The sequence below is a fragment of the Sesamum indicum genome, linkage group LG3, assembly GCF_000512975.1.
Source record: "Sesamum indicum cultivar Zhongzhi No. 13 linkage group LG3, S_indicum_v1.0, whole genome shotgun sequence".
NCBI lineage: Eukaryota > Viridiplantae > Streptophyta > Magnoliopsida > Lamiales > Pedaliaceae > Sesamum > Sesamum indicum.
Genome location: NC_026147.1, coordinates 23901709 through 23915024, shown reverse-complemented (window position 1 = coordinate 23915024; position 13316 = coordinate 23901709). Strand labels below are relative to the sequence as shown.

The following is a 13316-nucleotide window of genomic DNA, read 5'->3' as shown; positions in this document are numbered from 1 at the left end:
TCTTCAGTCGTTGCAGTTCGTTCCTCAGTGCTTCATTCAGAGCTGGAAACCCATGTAGACAAAGCCGTGAATTCTTATTTTTATTTTTTGGTTACATGGACGTGAAATAATTTGGTCAGGAGAATTATGAACGCTAGAGACTGAAAACAACATAAGACATTGGTACCGTCTCTGAGGTGTGCTTGCTGCTCCATAGCCTGTAACTTTAGTTTGAGTTCCTTGTTCTCAGCTGTCAAGCCAGTAGTATCTCTCTGTGTCGTATCAAACGATAAATGGTACTATGTAAGTTGTTAATAGTTTTCTTCTTTTTCCCTAGCACAAAATGCTGTAACAAATCTGCTATAAGGCCAATTTGCACGCAAATCATATTAAAGTTGCTAAGCCCATAACGACCAGCTAGACAGTCGAATGCATAAAAGCATGATCCAGAAAAGTTGATATGCAAGTATTGTTCTGCATCCAAATTATTGGTTTAGGAGGACCAAAGTCGGAACTTCTTCCCTAGTTAAGATCCCTCAATCACCGTATCAACTCAGGATAATATGGCAGTATGGACGCTATTTCAGAATTTTATCAAAACATCGTTTCTTATGCCAAAGCTCACCATTTACCACATCATTTCTCATGCAAAACCATAGTCACACTTCCCTCAGCAGTTTCTCCACAGGGAATTCATTTTACAGCAGAACTCCAACTAAAACTAGATAGTATTCCTTGTAGGCTACATATGGTTTAGTTCAAGTCTTTCAGTTTCAAGATAGTTTTCCCTTTTTTGAAACTACAAAAGTTTCCAAGCATAGGCGGACACACATGAGCAAAACACAAACCTGCAACAATGTAATCTGAGCCGATAGTGTGGTTGCTTCAGCCTGCAGAGTCTGCACCTTCCTCTCCAGCTCACTTGTGTAACGAATTTTCCGCTCTTTCGACCGTGCTGCTGATTGTCTATTTGCAAGAATCCTACAAGTAAAGCATTTTGTATAGCTCTCAGACTTGCAGAACTAACAAAGCTCTTGCCCCAATATCACTTGATCATCAAAATACACACACACATACGTATTTATATGTAATCAGGAACACAAGAATGAAAACAATTTTGTCGAGCTTGTGATTGTGTCTGCATTCATGCATGCGCACTTAGCAAATGAACATCTAAAAGGTTTTAAGGAAAAGTTGAAAATAAGAATTGAAAAGTATCTTCGATCATATCGTATGATGTTGTTTCTTGAAAAATATCAACTTAACTATGTCGAGAGATTCTTGAACTCTTCTCTCCCCTGCTTCATCAATTCACATCAGATGCTTGAAAAACAGAACCAAAAACCGAGAAAGATGAAAATCTCTCGGATATTCGAACCCGAAAGAACACCACATGAAGAATTTTCTATGTACACAATTCATATATTTTCAGCGCAGCAAGTTAATAAAATTTACAGCTAAAAAAAGTCAACGGCGGAAAGCTGGGGTGGAAAAAAGGTCAAACCTTTTGGCTCTCTTGGGGTCAATCAAGGCAAGCTCTGCGAGCCTATCAGCGGCCATTGCCTTTTTCTGATTAGAGTCCACCTCCGACGACGTCGCGCTGGAATACCCATCCATTGAATTGCTATGTTTGTGTCTGGGTCCCGCGCCGACTTCCGCCCCCGGCGGCGGCGCGTCCAACCCAAGCCCCTCAAAAAAGTCAGCGTCCATCGACAGGCTCCTCAAATGGGCTCCGGGCCTTGCTACGTCGGCCTTGGCTGGCGGAGGCGGTGCATTGGAGAGGAGGGAAGGCGGGGTGGGGGGGAGGTCCAGGTTGAGGTCAGCCACAACGTCATCGAGGAGGATGTCGTCGAGGTCGGGGAACCGGAAGAAGGTATCGGAGTGGGGGGCACGGCGGGGTGTCCGGCATCTGGTCCAGGTCAGCCGAAGGGGTAGCGGGTATGGGCTTGCCGGCAAACTTGAGGTCCATCATGAGATTAGCAGCGTGTAGGAATTAGGAAACAATTAAGCGATTGAAGAATCTTTCTAAGTGGGTTTTTAGGTGGAGGAAAAGAATGAAAGGTAAAAGTGATTGGAAAGGATGTGGATTGTGGGTGGAAGAATTAAGGACTTGAGGAAAATGGAGGCAGGGTGGGACCCACGTCACCATGTTCGAGCAAATATCCATGTGGCGGTTGACGGCTCCAGAGCGAAAAAACAGGACCCGTCTTCTCTTTCATCTTTTATGTGGATTTTTTTTTTAAAAATTAACTATTACGACACGTAATAAATAAATTTTATATTTTATAAGATATTATACATAAAAATATAATATATATCACATTTCACAAAATGAATTTAATATACAAAAACTAATTTAAAAATATTATCTACATTAAAAAGTTTGATGTCATGATGTCACAAAATCACTGTAAAATATAGAAAAATTTGAATAGAAATGATTGAAAAATACATAAAGAATATTTTTTAAAAAATTAGTATCGGACGGCCTCATCATTACAGTAATACTAAAAGAAAGAGATATTGTGAATGCAGTGGGCTGAAAACTGTGCCATGACAAGCGTAGCAATTATACACACCAATGGAGATGTCTACAATTAGCAAGTTTGGATATATATTTTTGGTGGGTGAGGTTGGATGAGTGTTGGGGTGGTTTGGGGCACAGGACAGGCGCAAGCAATTATTGATCAAAAGAGGTGAAGAGATTTTGCCTAAGCTCAGCTTCTGTTTCAACTTTCAACCAGCAGCTCTGTTGGTGTTTTGTTGAAGAAAGAGACTTAAAGTGCTAGTTAATGTTTGACGCCTTTATTAGTAACATTACGTTTTTCTTTGCATATGATCATGTTTTCTCGAGTTGAAGGCACGGGGCCATACTTCAACTACATAAATGATGCCTCTGTTGAATATATAAATATTTAATTAATAATAATTAGGTAATACACGTGTTGGTTGCTAATTGCACTACACCTCATCAATGTGTGTTTTCCTTTCATTTGCATTTCATTTCAACGTCATTCCATTTTCATTCTCCTCCAACGCGTTTCAAGCAGAGGATATAGGACACTCTCCCCACTCCCTACACTCTCTCTCTCTCTCTCTCTCCTTCCTCTCCGACATTCGCATCACCTGTTTGACACTCTCCCTTTTGCACAGAAAAGCAGCATCAGGTAATTTCTTCTAATCCTATGTGAGCTAGAATCTCAAAGCTTAATTATTTGATTTTCTTATATCTATTATACCTCAATAAACTTTGGTTTGATTTCTGGATCTGGATTTTTCTTCGTGTTTTGATTGTCGGAATAGTATGTTTTATTAGTATCTATGCTTTATTTGCTTCTGAATTGTAGATTAACTGGCTTAATTTCGAAAACGGTTTGGTTTTTGCTTATTTTGTATGTCATGAGTTTTTTTTAAGAAAATTTTACTCTATCGACTCAAAACTCTCCGATCTGTATAAACATGGATGTGGTATGAAATAAAGTATCGGCATCTTGATGTTAAAGTTTAAATCGAGCAAATCTTTTAAGCTGACCGCTGACTTTTAAAATTGTTTGGATAAGAAGGTAGTTCACGTCTCAGTAAATTTATGATCCATTTTTTTTTTGTTCCTGGAGAGGTGTAATTTTGTGATATAAAAAGTTCGGCTGGCATTTCGGTGTGGATTTAATTATACTTGATTCTGTTATAATTTATGATGATGAATTAAAATTGTCTTCAATTGGTTGTGAAATCAAGCTGTTAACAATAAAACCTGAAATGATAGTACAGATGATCCCTGATGTGAAAAGACATAATCTATCTGTTTATTTTATTTATCTTGATTTTAGACTCTAGCTGATGAGTGATTGATCCATCATATTGATTTATGGCATAAGCGTCCTTCGGTATGCCATTACTTAGCTCTAGCATCCCTTGCTTTGCATTATTCCAGTTGAGGGAAAGTTCCTGAAAGCCAAAATATCGAAATCCTTGAAAACAAAAGCCATTAAGAAATTGAGTTGGGAATATTACATGTAACTCATAATATATGAGTACTTTGGGTAAAGGGTAAGTTTGGAGTGATAATTTGTCTTGTGATATTCTCAATATTCTTAATTTATGCTATCTTGGCTTCGTATCTGAAATGTGGGGTCTATTTCTTAAGACTCTTTTTCTAGCCTGATGAGCATACTTTTTTTTTTTTTTTTAATTATACAGCATAGTACAGCATGGCTGAGGGAGAGGACATTCAACCCCTTGTTGTTGATAATGGTACTGGAATGGTTAAGGTGAGCCTTTGATTGTTGTCTTGTTCCATAGAAATCCTCTTCTATAAGGGAAGTTGAACAGTTGTAATGTTTCTTACTGCGTATTTCCTGCCCTATAGGCTGGATTTGCAGGTGATGATGCCCCAAGAGCAGTTTTCCCTAGCATAGTGGGTCGTCCTCGACATACAGGTGTCATGGTGGGCATGGGGCAAAAGGATGCTTATGTCGGGGACGAAGCTCAATCAAAAAGAGGTATCCTGACCTTGAAGTATCCAATTGAGCATGGTATAGTCAGCAACTGGGATGACATGGAGAAGATCTGGCACCACACGTTCTACAATGAGCTCCGTGTTGCTCCTGAAGAGCACCCTGTTCTGCTGACAGAGGCACCTCTCAACCCGAAGGCAAACAGAGAGAAAATGACTCAAATCATGTTTGAGACCTTTAATGTGCCAGCCATGTATGTTGCCATCCAGGCTGTGCTTTCGCTATATGCTAGTGGACGTACTACTGGTATGTATAGAATGGATCAGTATACATATAAAACTATCTGAATTGCACTCACTTTGTTCAAAAGTTAAATATTAGCTTTGAATCATGAACAGGTATTGTGCTTGATTCTGGTGATGGAGTGAGCCACACGGTTCCTATTTATGAGGGTTATGCACTTCCCCATGCTATTCTGCGGTTGGATCTTGCTGGCCGAGATCTCACTGATTATCTCATGAAGATTCTGACAGAAAGGGGTTACATGTTCACCACTAGTGCGGAACGGGAAATTGTTCGTGACGTGAAGGAGAAGCTTGCATATGTCGCTCTTGATTTTGAGCAGGAACTGGAGACTGCAAAGAATAGCTCTGCAGTGGAGAAGAGTTACGAGCTGCCTGATGGACAGGTTATCACCATTGGTGCTGAGAGGTTCCGTTGTCCAGAAGTGTTGTTCCAGCCATCACTGGTCGGAATGGAAGCTGCTGGAATTCACGAAACAACATACAACTCCATCATGAAATGTGATGTGGATATTAGGAAGGATCTCTACGGAAACATTGTGCTCAGTGGTGGATCAACTATGTTCCCTGGCATTGCTGATCGTATGAGCAAGGAAATAACAGCTCTTGCTCCAAGCAGCATGAAGATTAAGGTAGTTGCACCACCTGAAAGGAAGTATAGTGTCTGGATTGGAGGGTCAATCCTAGCATCCCTGAGTACTTTCCAGCAGGTACTCTTCATATTCTTTCAAGACTTCATACTTCCCACCTGCCCTTTGTGCACTTCTCTGTTCCATTCGGTCAGCCAGTAGAATCCTAAAGAGTGTTGAAATGCAGATTCCTGCTTAAACTCTCTGTTCTGCTAGGGTGCAAATTTTGCTTGACCAAGCTGTATACATGTTCGATTTCGTGCATTTTATGATGTTTGGGATGTGATGCCCCACGATACATGCTCATATTGTTTTAATTGTGCAGATGTGGATCTCAAAGGGAGAGTATGATGAATCTGGTCCTGCAATTGTTCACAGGAAGTGTTTCTAAGCCGGTGAGTGCATGGTTATGTCAATTTGGTTTGGTGGAGTGGGATAAGATGGTTTCTTCAAACTTACTATTTTCAGTTCTTTCATTGAGGGTGCAAAGAATGATGTATATGGGTGGTTATGTTGGAAGACTGTGTGGTGGGTTATGTTTAGTCTTGTACATAATTGCAAATGTTTCCTTCACCTTTTATTTCGTCATTTAGTCCTTTTATTCTGTTGCTATATTTTATTACTTATTTGTGTGATGGCAGGATCACTTCAACAACAGAAGGTCGGATGTGAGTCTTATTTCAAGAATATCTTTGCTGGAGGACCAATGCCCGGTTTTTCCCTAAGTTTCCCGGAACAGGAGTTGGCGTCATCTTTCATTGTCAAGAGTTTGAATCTAGTGTGGGTTGGCTTGCGGTCTTGAGTATGATCATGAAGTGATTTTGTAAGGTCTTTGATTGGTACTTTGATAGTAATATTTGGTTTTTCTTTTTCTTTACCCTGTTATTTTTCGGGTAGAAGCGGTATGCAACTCAGCGCTGTAATATTTGGGTGGCACTGAGCTTCTATATAGTTTTTCCGACTATCATATTGAAATGAATGGATTTGCAGCTGTTGCTTTCTTCATACTTCTCCGCATCCTGTAGCTGGTGTGGTGCCTTTGTGTGAACTTATAAATTACGTCAAGTCTGAATAAATAATAGATGCTTTAATAATTCTTCTTCAAGCTTTGGCTTCTACGTCACTACGCACTACTCTACCATTACAGCTTCATTCTTCTATATATTTCTCTTTGTTTGGTGGGGCAGGCATTTGGACCTCTTCCAACCTATTCTCTTTATTTTAATCTTTTAAAGAAATCGTGTTTCATGAAAATTATATAGTTACTCATTTATCCATTCAACACACTGATACATTAAGCTCGCAAATAAACCATACATTACATACATGCACATAATAGTTTCACAAAAATAAAAACAAAAACACGAGTTTCGAAATAAACCAGCTACTATCATACAACTTTTTTCCAAATTAGTAACTGACAATTTTCGCTATCCCGCTATAGTACTTCTTAACATGCAATGGTTGAAAATTGAAATAAAAAATGTAGAGGGCTATGAGTAGAGAGGGAAGCAAGTCAAAGAATTGATTGATGGGCGAACGTGAACTCAACGCCCTTCCAATTATTGGGCCAACTTTATTATTTTCGGTTTAAAAGCAAAATCAATTAATTCAATATTATTTTATTGAATAAATTAAAATGAGATCTTATAAGATTTGATATAATTATAAAAAATATCACTCTTTATTGGGTAAATTACTAACGTTTGTAATATTTGATGAAATTAAGTAATTCTTTAATGAAAACTTGAAAATATCAGCTTTATACTTGTTGTAATACCTTTTAAAAAATAAACTTATATAAAAACGGCTTGATTGATGAAAAATGTTGAAAAATTATAAACAAATTCTTTACTTACTTCATAATTTTTTTTCAAAATTTAGATTATAATTCAAAACTCGTAAGATATTTTGATCAGTTAAAAAAAAAAACACCTAACTGACAGTGATTTATTGAACTAGTTGTTGATATATGAACAAGTAATAAGGATTAATAATTATATCATTTTTTTTAAATGAAATTAGTTTCCTGTTTTAATTTTAAAGTTAAATATTCAACGACTACGAACTTTAATTATAATAAAAAAAAGTTGAAGATTTTTAAGCAATAATAAAAAATTTGATACTTGAGTTTTTTTTTTCTTCCCCTACGCGTAAACATTTACTTGTCAATAATTGATTTATTAAATGCTAGTTCTTAAAACTATGGGAATTGGACACATTTCTGTGTGTATTTATTTATAATTAATAATACTCGTAAGTCGTAATTATGCAACGCTAATTGATTCTCCCTTCATAAATGTCAACTTTCATTTGCATTTCATTTCAACGTCATTTCATTTCCTTCAACCGCATTTGAAGCAGAGTATAAAATATATAGAGGATTCTCATTCCCAACATTCTCTCTCTCAAATATTCCGCTTACTATTTCCTAGCGCACTCGCTCACTATTAAAGAGCTCATCTTTCACGCTTCCCATAGACAGGTAAAGCAGATCGAAGGTAAGCTGAGATTCCAAATCTTTTTATCATTTTAAGTTTATCGTTTCTGTTTCGGTCGTTTGAAGTTCGGGATCTGTTGATCTGCGCTTAGTCTGTTTCATAGTTGCAGTAGCTTATTGTTTGAAGTATTTGAGGGTTAGGTGCCTTTACTTACTCCGTTGATTCTCCGGCTTAATTTGGATATCAGTTCTTGCCTTTGCTGTTGTGATTATGTGGAAATTGATGAAAGCAAATGCTTGTTATGGATTGAAGTAGCTCCGATCTGTATAAACATGTTTTTGTTGTTGTCTTATTAAACATGTATTTTAACTGCTAACTCGGGAGAATTTGAGATAAAAATAAGGTGCTTTTAGGTGTCATTAAGTTATGTAAGTACTTTCGTCAGGGCAAGGAGGAAGTTTTATTGAATAATTGCAATTTGAATGTTTAATAGGGATTTCAGGTTTAATTAAACTTAAATATTTTTGTAGAATTGTATTTTGTTGATTTGTGAAATTTAAGATGTTAAGATGAGAGGTGAAAACTTTGCCTGGAAGATGTTGTTAGTAGGCTCCATCATTCTATATCGTTTGTGACTTCAAGCCATACTGGTACAATATATTGAAAACCCTTAAAAGGAAAAAGAGATATTGTTGTGTAAAAGTTGAGGTGGAGTAGGAAAACATGTAACCTATATCTATGAGAACATTTGTGAAGGGTGCATTTATGGTTTCTTTTGTGATATTTTTATTTTCATGAAATATACTGTTCATTATCATGTTGAAAATGTTATATCTCAGTGATTAACCTTTTCTAGCCTATTAAAACTCACTACTTTACTGTGTTTTACAGCGCAAAGTTGAAATGGCGGAGGGAGAGGATATTCAACCCCTTGTTGTTGATAATGGCACTGGAATGGTTAAGGTGAGGCTTTGATCATTGAAAGAAACCCGGTTTTCTGGAGTGCAGTGCAGCAGCAGTATTGCGCTTTTTGGAATATATCTAAATATGTGATTCCTGTTCTTCAGGCTGGATTTGCTGGTGATGATGCCCCACGAGCAGTTTTCCCTAGCATAGTGGGTCGGCCTCGACATACAGGTGTCATGGTGGGGATGGGACAGAAGGATGCTTACGTTGGGGATGAAGCACAATCAAAAAGAGGTATCCTGACATTGAAGTACCCAATTGAGCATGGTATAGTCAGCAACTGGGATGACATGGAGAAGATTTGGCACCACACATTCTACAATGAGCTCCGTGTCGCTCCTGAAGAGCACCCTGTTCTGCTCACAGAGGCACCTCTCAACCCCAAGGCTAACAGAGAGAAAATGACTCAAATCATGTTTGAGACTTTCAACGTGCCAGCTATGTATGTTGCTATCCAGGCTGTCCTTTCACTGTATGCTAGTGGGCGTACAACCGGTATGCATTTGGTGGATCTGTAGGCGATATGACTATCTGAGTCACACTAATTTGATAAGTTACTGAATATTAGTTTGTGCCGAACAGGTATTGTTCTTGATTCTGGTGATGGCGTTAGCCACACTGTTCCTATTTATGAGGGGTATGCACTTCCACATGCTATTCTGCGGCTGGATCTTGCTGGTCGCGATCTCACCGATTATCTCATGAAGATCTTAACTGAAAGAGGTTACATGTTCACAACCACCGCAGAACGGGAAATTGTTCGCGATGTGAAGGAGAAGCTTGCATACGTCGCGCTTGATTTTGAGCAGGAACTGGACACTGCAAAGAACAGCTCTGCGGTAGAGAAGAGTTACGAGCTGCCTGATGGACAAGTTATCACTATCGGTGCTGAGAGGTTCCGTTGTCCAGAAGTGTTGTTCCAGCCATCATTGATTGGAATGGAAGCTGCAGGCATTCACGAAACTACCTACAACTCCATCATGAAATGTGATGTGGATATTAGGAAGGACCTCTATGGAAACATTGTGCTCAGTGGTGGATCAACAATGTTCCCGGGTATTGCTGATCGTATGAGCAAGGAAATAACAGCTCTTGCTCCAAGCAGCATGAAAATTAAGGTGGTCGCACCACCTGAAAGGAAGTACAGTGTGTGGATTGGAGGGTCAATCCTAGCATCACTGAGCACTTTTCAGCAGGTACTCTTTATATTCTTTTTCTAGGTTTTTCATGCTTCTTACCTGCCCTTTGTCCACTTCCCTGTTTCAGTCTGTTAGCTGATAGCTAGTACAATACTAAAGAGTGTAAAAAGTTCCTGCTTAAACACTCTGTTCTGATAGGGTGCCAGTTTTGCTTATCCAAGCTATATACCTGTGCCATTTCGCGCATTTTATGGCATTTAGAATATGATGCCTAATCTTACATGCTTACTTTATTTTAATGCAGATGTGGATCTCAAAGGGAGAATATGATGAGTCTGGTCCTGCAATTGTTCACAGGAAGTGTTTCTAAGTGGGTAAGTGACATTTACTACCTTCTCTTGTTTACATGAATCTGCCTGGCTGGAGTGAGATAAAGTAGTTTCTTCAGACTCAATATTGTGAGTTATTTCTTTGAGGGTGTGAACAAAGATGGATAGTGGAAGGTTATGTTGGAAGAATAATGGTGAAACACAATTGCAAATATTTCATTCAACTTTTATTTCGTCATCTGGTCTTTTATTCTGTTGCTATGTGTTATTTGTGTGACAGGCAGGGTTATTTCGGCGACAGAAGCTCACATGCATGTCTTACATCAAAGATTTCTTTGATAGAGGGACCAATGCTTGCATTTTCCTAAGCTTCCCGAAACAGCAGTTCTTCTCGTCTTTCATTTGTCGAAGTCTGAAAATAGTGTGGGTTGGCTTGCAGTCTTGAGTATAATCATGAAGTGATTTTGTAAGATCTTTGATTGGTACTTTGGTAGTAATATTTGGTGTTTTTTTTCTCTCCCTTTTTTCTTTACCCCTGTTAATTTTTGGGTAGAAGTGTATGCACCTCAGCGCTGTATTATTTGGGTGGCACTTAGCTTTAATATATATATTTGCAACTATTATATCGGAAATTGCAGCCGTTGGTTTCTTTATACTTCGTTTGCATACAGTTTGTTGCTTGCTGGTGCCTTGTCTGAAATTATATATTACGTTTGGTGGTGATGGCATTTCGACCTCTTCCTCCAAGCCATTTGAAATCAAGAATATATAAATCATAGAATAAAAATAAAATGAATCCAAGCATAACCCAGGTTTGTCATGGAATTCATCCCAAAAAGAAAAAGAGTCTAGAAGGCTACGACTATGACTGAAGGGAAGCAAGTCAAAGAATTCATTAATGGGCCAAGCGAATATTTGGAAAAACTTAAACAAAAAAAAAGGGATCATTTACACAATGAAGACAACCTAAGACCATCCTATAATTGTGTACACAATGAAGAAAATCTAAGACCATCCTTCATCAACCACAGTTAACTTTCACGCCAGCCCGCCCTCTCTCTCTCTCTCCCGCCCGCCCGCCCCCCCCCCCTCCCTCTCTCTCTCTCCCCCTCCCGACAGGCCCGCCGCCCACATTTTTTAGCATGCCAAAAACAGAAGGTATCGAAAAAACACTTTCATTCATATTTTCTTGCACAACATTATCTACATTCTTTATTACACAAACAACATGTTTATCATTGACAATCACTATATTCACACAAACTGCATGATCATTTACCAATTGCCTTTAGAAACACGAAATATAAAATTGTCCTTGCAATCTTCCTCACCAGCGGCGGAATGTTCCTTGCTTGCCGCGGAGGAATGTTCCTTGCTTGCCGCGGAGGAGGCGTCGGAGGGACAGTCTCGTACTGGGTTCTGATTTGGAAAGAACCTGTTTAAGAGAAATCTTGAATTTGGATCTCTTCACTGGGAAACGGACGAAATGTGGTAGGTGCTTGGGCATTCTGGGAGGAAGGTCTGATCGTGTGGATACTTGAGGTATGAAAACCCTATTTGGTTCCATTTGTGAGAAATTGAAATGAATTTGAAATGGGCGGGAGGTAGAGCCTATATATATACTCTGAAAAAATACTCTTGAAAAATAAAATGTGTAAAATACTCTGAAAAATAAAAGAGTTAGAAAAATATCTTTTGATTTAAAAAATAGCAAGCAACAGTTATTCAAAATTAGCTCTTTTGTGGGTGCTAATTTGACATCCTGACATGATTATCAACTTGTGATTTTTCGCACTTTATTGAAGTTCCTTTAAAAATAACTCATGGGGTTTTTGTCGAATTTGATGAGAGTCACTAATTTGATTGAGTTATTGAGTATTGGTTTTTGTCGAACAGGTATAGTGCTGGAATCTGGTGATGGGGTCAGCTACACTGTTCCTATTTACGAGGGTTATGCACTCCCCCATGCTATTCTGCAGTTGGATCTTGCTGGTCGTGATCTTACGGATTATCTCATGAAGATCCTGAATGGAAGGTACAAGAAAAATGTTGGTGAAGTAAAGGAGAAGGATTTTGCTGGTCGTGATCTCACGGATGACAGAGGTTTCGAGTTCACCACCAGCGCAGAACGGGAAATCCTTCGAGATGTGAAGGAGAAGCTTGCATACGTCGCGCTTGATTTTGAGCAGGAACTGGAGACTGCAACGAACAGCTCTGCAGTAGAGAAGAGTTACGAGCTGCCTGATGGACAAGTTAACACTATTGGTGCTGAAGGGTTCCGCTGTCCGGAAGTGTTGTTCCAGCCATCATTGATTGGAATGGAAGCTGCAGGCATTCACGAAACTTCCTACAACTCCATCATGAAACGTGATGTGGATATTAGGAAGGATCTCTACGGAAACATTGTGCTCAGTGGTGGATCGACTATGTTCCCTGGTATTGCTGATCGTATGAGCAAGGAAATAGCAGCTCTTGCTCCAAGCCGCATGAAAATTAAGGTAGTGGCGCCACCTGAAAGGATGTACAGTGTCTGGATCGGAGGGTCAATCCTAGCATCACTGAGCACTTTCCAGCAGGTGATGCTTATTTATCCTTGTAAAATGAACCCTCATATTCATCTAATTACTTTCCTTTAGTAAGGTCTAAAGATGATCCAAAAGTGTGCCAAACAATCTTCATGTCCGTCGTCCAGTATGTTACTCATTCCTTATGTGAAATTGCAGATTTCGTTATGCCTAAGAATTAAGGCCAACAAATCTTGTTGAAAATCAATACCAAAATGGGATCTGTGTCACTGCTTCCATTCCATTATATTATTTTGATTCATATCTGCCTTTGAGTTGTATGTTGGGGACGATTCTTTGTAAGACAAATGGCTTAGATTGAATGTGATAGGGAGCCGGGGTGGGGACGGCTTCGGCAACTGACTTTTGATATCACTTGCCACAAAATAAACTTTGAATGACTCAACTTGACAAGTTTAAGACAGGCCAAGGGACAGGTTTCCTGTGTGAAGGACAACACAAACTAAAATCTAATATTATGAATTAACATTAATAATCAAAATGATCTTGAAT

The 13316-nt window shown here is 38.8% G+C and overlaps 4 protein-coding genes across 6 annotated transcripts; 3 read left to right on the top strand and 1 right to left on the bottom strand.

The window, feature by feature from the left end:
• Positions 2–2075, bottom strand: LOC105159593 (transcription factor VIP1-like; the record flags this gene model as incomplete). The annotated part of the gene is given in 5 exon segments (XM_011076706.2): positions 2–42; positions 167–251; positions 828–960; positions 1484–1873; positions 1875–2075. Coding segments are annotated over 5 exon segments (726 nt in total), but the record flags the coding sequence as incomplete, so codon positions are not given.
• On the top strand, positions 2990–6458 carry LOC105159391 (actin-104). The gene is made up of 6 exons (XM_011076440.2): positions 2990–3146; positions 4177–4247; positions 4346–4739; positions 4832–5445; positions 5690–5759; positions 6006–6458. The coding sequence occupies exons 2-5, from the start codon at positions 4188–4190 to the stop codon at positions 5753–5755; spliced, it is 1134 nt and encodes a 377-aa protein (XP_011074742.1). The 5' UTR covers positions 2990–3146; positions 4177–4187; the 3' UTR covers positions 5756–5759; positions 6006–6458.
• On the top strand, positions 7751–10681 carry LOC105159390 (actin-7-like). Of its 2 annotated transcripts, none has more exons than XM_011076439.2 (6): positions 7751–7849; positions 8697–8768; positions 8873–9266; positions 9354–9967; positions 10215–10284; positions 10520–10641. In XM_011076439.2, exons 2-5 carry the CDS (start codon positions 8709–8711, stop codon positions 10278–10280), a joined length of 1134 nt encoding a protein of 377 aa, XP_011074741.1. In that variant the 5' UTR covers positions 7751–7849; positions 8697–8708; the 3' UTR covers positions 10281–10284; positions 10520–10641.
• On the top strand, positions 11315–13032 carry LOC105159388 (actin-like). Of its 2 annotated transcripts, XM_011076436.2 has the most exons (3): positions 11315–11397; positions 11574–11781; positions 12136–13032. In XM_011076436.2, the coding sequence occupies exon 3, from the start codon at positions 12255–12257 to the stop codon at positions 12873–12875; it is 621 nt and encodes a 206-aa protein (XP_011074738.1). In that variant the 5' UTR covers positions 11315–11397; positions 11574–11781; positions 12136–12254; the 3' UTR covers positions 12876–13032. The 2 variants fall into 2 exon arrangements, with proteins under 2 accessions (XP_011074738.1, XP_020548530.1); XM_020692871.1 differs by having other exon boundaries at positions 11324–11781.